Source organism: Nipponia nippon, unplaced genomic scaffold, assembly GCF_047370975.1.
Source record: "Nipponia nippon isolate SJK-2023a ecotype South Korea unplaced genomic scaffold, ASM4737097v1 scaffold_7, whole genome shotgun sequence".
Taxonomy (NCBI): domain Eukaryota; kingdom Metazoa; phylum Chordata; class Aves; order Pelecaniformes; family Threskiornithidae; genus Nipponia; species Nipponia nippon.
In genome coordinates this window covers 30,357,006-30,363,723 of record NW_028262391.1, presented here as the reverse complement: position 1 = coordinate 30,363,723, position 6,718 = coordinate 30,357,006, and the positions used below count along the sequence as shown (strand labels likewise).

Here is a 6,718-nt window from a genome sequence, read left to right as displayed (position 1 = left end):
TGCGGAGGCAGACGCGGACTCCCTGGTGCCCACGCACGACGAGCGGGGCCGCCCCATCCCCGAGTGGAAGCGGCAGGTGATGGTGCGGCGGCTGCGGGCCCGGCTGGCGGAGGAGGAGGCGGCGGGTGGTCAGGTACGGGGCGTCCCGGGGATGGGCGGACTCCTGCTGCCTGCCCGGGGGAACGCTGACGGCCCGTCTCTGCAGGACGCGGGCTCTTGGCGCTTCTCGCCGTCCCGCCAGGCCGTGCTGGGCCCCTTCGGGGAGCTGCTGACCGAGGCAGACCTGCAGCAGCTGGAGCGAGCGGTGGAGAGCCTGCGGCTGCGGCGGCGGGGCGAGGCGTATCAGGGCGAGCTACGGCGCCTGGCGCGGGAGCTGCGGGCCCTCCTGCCCGCCCCGCTGCTCAGCATCACCGTGCGCAGCCCCCCGCCCGCCCCCGGGCAGCCCCTGCCCCTCTGGTGTGGCCGCCTGGCCGGTGCCGTCAGCAGCCTGGCCGCGCTACTGGCCCACGCCGAGGGGGCGCGGGTCGCCTCCCCCGCGGCCGCTACCGCCGCCGCTCCCCCCGCCGCCGCCTGCGGGCAGCCCCGGGAGCCGGCGGGCAGCCTGGCGCAGCGGGAGATCCGACAGTGCGGGGTCTGCGTCCGCAGCCTCCGCGGCGCCTTCGAGCCCGCCTGGGGGACGGCGGAGGGGAAAGCGGCCGGGAGAAGCGGTGCGGAGGCCGCCAGCGACTCGGGCATCAGCTGCGAGGAGGCGTTTTCCGACGGCGGCGGCTCCCTGGGGCCGGGGCCGGAGTGGGGCAGCCTGAGGAAGGAGCGGATCGTGATGCTCTTCCTGAGCCACTGGAGACGGTCCGCCTACGGCCCCCCCCCGCCGGCCGCCGGGGACCCCCGGGAGGCAGCGGGGACCGGAGCGGGGAGTGCGGCCCGCCTGGTGCGGCAGAGGGCGGCCATCCAGCGGCTTCTGGGCGGCTGGCGGGACGCTGCCTCCCGCCGCGCCCCGTCACCGCCGCCCCCCGCCGCCAGCCGCGTCCCGCTCTCCCCGGAGCAGTTCGTGGCGAGGGGCGGGGGGGCACCGGCCGACTACGAGAGCCTGTCGCTGGAGCTCTTCATGCTGGGCTATTTCCGCATCCTGGAGCAGGAGCTGCCCCCCGAGGAGCGCCGCGGCCGCCACCTCCTCTGCTTCGAGGTATTCGAGCAGCTGGGCCGGCACGGCTGGCGGGCGGTGCGCTCCTTCCACCGCGCCGTCACCGACGAGATCGCCGCCGGCCGGCGGGGCTGGCGGGACGGCTTCGACGACATCAAGGCGAGGTATTTCGGATCCCCCCAAAGCTCGGCCCGGGGGCCGGAGGAGGCCGAGGGAGAGGGGGAGGAGATCTGCCGATACATCGACCGCAGCTTCGCCTTCTGGAAGGAGAAGGAAGCCGAGATTTTCAGCTCGGAGGAGTGATGCCCGCTGGCGGGGAGGGCGGAGGGCTGCGTGGAGCCGCGGGCTGCAATAAACGCCTTTTCGGTTCTGTCCGAGCTGAGCGAGGCTTCCCGAGGCGATGGAGAAAGCTTTTGGGCGGAGGGGGACCGCCCCGGCACCCCGACCCGCCCGACCTCCCCGAGATCGGTGTCTTGGCCCCCGGCCCCCCGCGGCGAGGCGGCTGCCGCCGTTTATTTGTGGCCGCCGAGGAGTGAGATAACATCCTATATTTAACACTCGGCATCGGCAGACACAGGCGGGGGGAGGAGGGACATCGCGGGGACCCCCAGCGACCGATGGGGCGGAGGGGGAGGGGATGCTGGCGGGAGCCTTTTCCCCCAGGCTTGCGGTGCCCGGCTGGCCGCGGAGGGATGATTTCCAAAAAGCAGCAAAGCCGCGGGGCGACGGGGATGGGCAGCAGCGGGCAGCTCTGCCCGTACGGTGCCTTTAAGAGCAGGGAGCCGTGACCCGGCGCCGCCTAAAAATAGTGTGTGTCCCCCGTGCCGGATGGGTCCCGTGTCGCGCCGGGCTGTCCCGCCCCAGTGCCGGGACCACGGCCACTTCCCCCCCGGCAGGCCGGCCGGCCAGAGGGCTGCAAAGCCCAGGTGAGAGCGGGAGGGAGCGAGCCGGAGCGGGGTTCAGTCCATCCCCAAAACCAGCCCCACCCCCGAAAAATCGGCGGCAGCCCCGGTAGGGCAGCTCGGAGCGTGGGGAGGAGAAATCACGGACACGCGTGGAAGTGGGAGTGGGGTGCTCCAGGGAGCACTACTCGGGCCCCTGCTGGTGCCTGTAAATCAGGTGCTGAGAAGGTGCGATCTTGCCGGGGAGGAGGCGGGGAGAGGGAGATGTCATTGCCTTTTCCTGGCAGGGACTTCCTTGCCACACTGTGCTCGGGCTCTGTCCACCAGCAAGGCCCCGCAGCCATCCCCAGCGCCATGGTGAGGAACGTGGACGACTTTGACTTCTGCCTGCCTTCACACGCCCAAGGCATGCTGGAGGGGCTGCAGCAGCTGCGCGCCAACCCCAAACTGGCAGATGTGATGCTGGTGGCAGGTGGGCAGGAGTTCCCCTGCCACCGCAGCATCTTGGCCCTCTGCAGCCCCTACTTCCATGCCATGTTCTCTGGCGACTTCGCCGAGAGCATCGCTGCGCGGGTGGAGCTGAAGGAGGTGGACCCCAGCACACTGGAGATGCTGCTCGACTTTGCCTACACAGGGAAGGTCACCATCAACCAGGGCAATGTGGAGGGGCTGATGCGGACATCCAGCCAGCTCCACTTCCCGACTATCCAGAAGGTCTGCAGCCGCTACCTCCGGCAGCAGATGGATGCCACCAACTGCCTAGGTATCTGTGAGTTCGGCGAGAGCCACGGCTGCCCCGAGGTCTCCTCCAAGGCCTGGTCTTTCTTGCAGGAGAACTTTGAAGCCGTCTCTCAGCAGGAAGAGTTCCTCCAGCTCTCCAAGGAGAGGCTGGCTGTCTACCTCTCCAATGATCAGCTACAGGTGCAGGAGGAACAGAGCCTGGCCGAGGCCGTGCTGCGCTGGGTACGCCATGACCCAGGGCCCCGAGCCCAATTCCTGCCCGAGCTGCTGGAGCTGGCCCACCTTGTTTCGCTGCCCGACCAGTACCTGCAGAACCTGCTTGCCACCGAGCCCCTCGTCCGTGACTCAGATGCCAGCAAGGCCCTCGTCGCCCGATCCTGCGCCACAGTGGGTACCCTCTGCCCCAATTCCCCCTGCCCCGAGCCAGGGTGGAGGCTCAGCTTGGAGCCTGATGGTGCTGCCCTGGCTTCTCCCTCAGGGGCAGAGCAATGCTGGTGCCCAGAAGAACCCCGCAACCCCACTGCAGAAGCTGGAGGAGGTGCTGGTGGTGGTTGGTGGCCGCGTGCTGGAGGAGAGCGAGGATGAGGACGGAGGGCTGGAGATGCCGGCTGCCCCCAGGAACTTCGCCTTCTATAACCCCAAAAGCAGTAAGTGCCCACAGCAGGGATGGGGCCAGTGCCCTCCACCCCCACGTGTTAATTAACCCTCAAATTATTAATTACCCCAAAGCCAGCTCTTGCCAAACAATCTGGTGTCAGGAGGGGCACTGGGCAGGGGGAGGGAGGGAAGAGTGAAACAGGGCTGGCTTAAAAGCGTTATCGCTGGCTGAGGGGGGTCATCGCTTGGCTCCGCTGGGTTTCAGGGCGATGGATGGCTCTGCCTGACTTTCCTGATTACAACAAATGGGGCTTTTCCCTGGTGGCTCTGAACAATGATGTGTACGTCACAGGTGGGTGCCAGGGCTGCCTGTGTGGGGTGGGGGTGCTCAAGGAGTGGGAATGGAGGATGGGGGACAAAGATGTGGGCACGGGGCACTGGTGTGGGGCTGGGGGCTACCCTCCTCTCTGAGCAAAGCCCTCTCTTTGCTCCCCTCTTGGGCGGATCTGGCCACTGGCAAGGGATGCCCAGGGACAGCTGCGCTCAGAGCAGGTGGCCTGCCTGACCCATTCCTCCCCAGGTGGCTCCCGGGGGTCCCAGAACGACACGTGGTCAACAACTCAGGCCTGGCGCTTCTGCCCCAGGGATGGCACCTGGAAGCCCATCGCTTCCATGCTGAGAGCCCGGACAAACCACACCAGCGCTGTCCTCAATGGCGAGATCTACGTCATTGGAGGTAAGGCCACGAAGACCCAGCAGATGCTGCTGAGGTGGGGGTCCATGGGTGCCCTGGAGCAGTAGGATGGCTGCAGCATCCTGCCACCCTGCAGGGACGTCAGTGGATGCAGTGGAGGTGGAGCGCTACGACCCCTACAACAAGAGCTGGTGCGCCATCAGCCCAGCCCTCAAGTATGTGAGCAATTTTGCGGCCGCCAGCTGCTTGGGCAAGCTCTACCTGGTGGGCTCCTGCGCTGTCAAGTACAACGCACTCACCCTGCAGTGCTACAACCCTGTCCAAGGTGAGAGCTGGCCCCACCACCACACCCCCAACCAATGCCTTCCTGGGGAGCAGGACTGAGGGGGGCCCCCAGGGAGGTGACATCCTGTGCCGCCAAGCATGATCCCACGGGATGCAACCAGGTGCTAACAGGGTCCGGCAATGGCTGCGACATGGGGCCGGGGGCCAGCCAGGAGCACGGCTCCCAGTAGCACGGACCTGAGTCACAGACCTCCAGCACAGCCTGGACCTGGGCTTCAGTGGAGCAGGATCCCCAGGGCAGAGGGATGGGAGAGGCCACCCGGCTTAGGGAGAAAGTAAATGCCTGTGACAACACCACCTCCTCGGGCAGCCTCTGCACAGCCCGCGGTGGTCTCTCCCATCCTACACCACCACTGTAAACAATATCCCCACCACTTTTTTTTATGCAAGAGCCTTGTCTGGGATGGGGACTGCAGGTGCCTGGCTGCTCTGTCCCCTCCCTTTCAAACTCCCCCTTAAATAGCCACGGGCTTGGCAATGCTTTTTTCGGTCACTGGCAGCTGCATTGAGAGCCAAGGGTGGGACGCGCTGCTGACAGCTGCTCCTTGCAGATTTGTGGAGTGTGATCACATCCCCCTTCATCCCCAAGTACCTCTCGGCCCCACGCTGTGCCACCCTGCATGGGCTCATCTACCTCATCGGGGACAACACCAAGAAGGTCCATGTGTACAACCCGGAGGCCAACATCTGGCAGAAGGTAGCAGGATGTGGGGCCGGCTGCAATCCCCCTCCCAGGGAGGTGGGGCAGCTGTTCCCTCCCCAACAGCACCCCACAACCATACACTCACACCCCCCCCGGGTGCCAGCACCCTCTCTCCCTCCTGCCCGCTCATCCCTTGGCTCTATTAATGCCTGCGGAGCTGAAGATGCCCCAATCCTTCCTTCCCTGCTCCCTTGTCACACCCACACTGGGAGCATGGCTTTTGCACTAAGCTATTGATTTTAAGCAGCGTTCACACTGCAGAAGCCCACAGGACCCCCGCCTTTTCCAGCACCACCCTGCTGCGGGGTGTGCAGGGCTCTGCCTATGCAGTCCAGCAAAATCCTGCCTGTCCCCTCGGCCCTCCAGTCCCCCCTGCTCCCTGCAGCACCCTCAACCTTGCTCCCGTACAAGCACAACACAGGGACGCTGCTAAAAGCAAGACATGGCCCAGGGGCCCCCAAACCTCACAGAGAGGACAGGGCAGAGGGACGTGACGGGTGGGTCAATGTCCTCTGCAGTGGGAGCAAGAGGTCCCCAGGGGGTCCCTGCACATCTTGCCTTGCTTCTCGCACAGGTGCAGCTCCTGCACACGCTCCATGAGAACGGCGGGATGGTGCCACTGGGCGACCGGCTCTTCGTCACTGGTGGCCACTGGAAGGGCATGGATGGGGACTACCGGGTGGAGATGGAGGTATATGACTGCGCCAAGGACCTCTGGATGCGGGAGGGCTCCCTGCCCTGCCTCTGGCTCTTCCACAGCTCCTCTTCTGTCTTCATGGACACCTCCAAGTGGACGGAGGCTTTCCAGGGTGACCACGGGTGGTAGGAAAGCCCACAGCATCGCCTGTCACCTTGCACAGCTGCTCTTGCCCTCTCGCCTTTCTCCCCGCTGCCAGTTCAGCTCTGCAGGGGGAGATGGAAACCCCTCTGCAAGCCTGGCTGGGGTGTCGGGAGCGTGTTCCCCCCCGCCACTGCAGGGAAAAGGCTTTTCCTTATAAACATGCTTTGGCTAACACTCGCTTTTAGTTTGTTGGGTTTTTTTAAGAACTGCCTTTTTCCCCCTCCAAAACCCCAAAGCTTTTAGGGTATTTTAAGGCCTCCCAAAGCGTGGCCCATCCCATCAGAGACTGGCATTGCTGCCTGGTGGCCATGGCCTTTTTCCCCATCACATTGACATCCAGCATGGGGAAACACGAGTAGGATCAGGGGAATCTCTCTTTCCCAACACCCAAAGCTCTCCAGCACCTTGGTGGCTCACACTGAAGTGTCAGGCCCACTCCAGTGCCCCGTGGAGCGGAATGACAGGAGATAAACCAGCTTTTCGGTGCTTTGTGTGCTTGGGTGGCACAGTGGCCTGCGGTGGGGTGCTTCATCTTGGTTTCTCTCCCAGGATGTGCAGCATGCGCCCCTGGGAAGTGACTGGAGAGTCATGGTGAAGCAGCCAGCACCTCAGTGGCTCCCGGTGCCAGGACAGAACCGGGCAGTGCCTCCTGCCCCATCCCCATCTCTGCTGGTACCTGGTGGCAGAGGACACTCCCAACGCTTCCCCAACAGCCCAACCCACCACCAGCACTGGGATGTCATAGCTCTGCCAG

At 65.1% G+C, this 6,718-nt stretch overlaps 1 protein-coding gene across 6 annotated transcripts; it reads left to right on the top strand.

The window, feature by feature from the left end:
- The first annotated feature begins 690 nt into the window (after positions 1-690).
- Positions 691-6,141, top strand: KLHL30 (kelch like family member 30). Of its 6 annotated transcripts, XM_087739652.1 has the most exons (9): positions 691-1,305; positions 2,331-2,515; positions 2,678-3,171; positions 3,263-3,431; positions 3,647-3,733; positions 3,962-4,117; positions 4,212-4,400; positions 4,972-5,117; positions 5,698-6,141. In XM_087739652.1, exons 1-9 carry the CDS (start codon positions 821-823, stop codon positions 5,947-5,949), a joined length of 2,163 nt encoding a protein of 720 aa, XP_087595778.1. In that variant the 5' UTR covers positions 691-820; the 3' UTR covers positions 5,950-6,141. The 6 variants fall into 6 exon arrangements, with proteins under 6 accessions (XP_087595778.1, XP_087595777.1, XP_087595779.1 ...); XM_087739655.1 differs by having other exon boundaries at positions 1,062-1,183; positions 2,331-3,171; XM_087739654.1 differs by lacking the exon at positions 691-1,305 and adding an exon at positions 1,955-2,067 and having other exon boundaries at positions 2,331-3,171.
- The last annotated feature ends 577 nt before the right edge of the window (positions 6,142-6,718 follow it).

Coding starts and splice junctions, on each gene's coding strand:
- KLHL30 (XM_087739651.1), top strand. CDS start 821: ATGCTCTTCCTGAGCCACTGGAGACGGTCCGCCTACGGCCCCCCCCCG. Junction 4,401..4,971: donor GTGCTACAACCCTGTCCAAG/GTGAGAGCTGGC, acceptor TGCTCCTTGCAG/ATTTGTGGAGTGTGATCACA. Junction 5,118..5,697: donor AGGCCAACATCTGGCAGAAG/GTAGCAGGATGT, acceptor CTTCTCGCACAG/GTGCAGCTCCTGCACACGCT.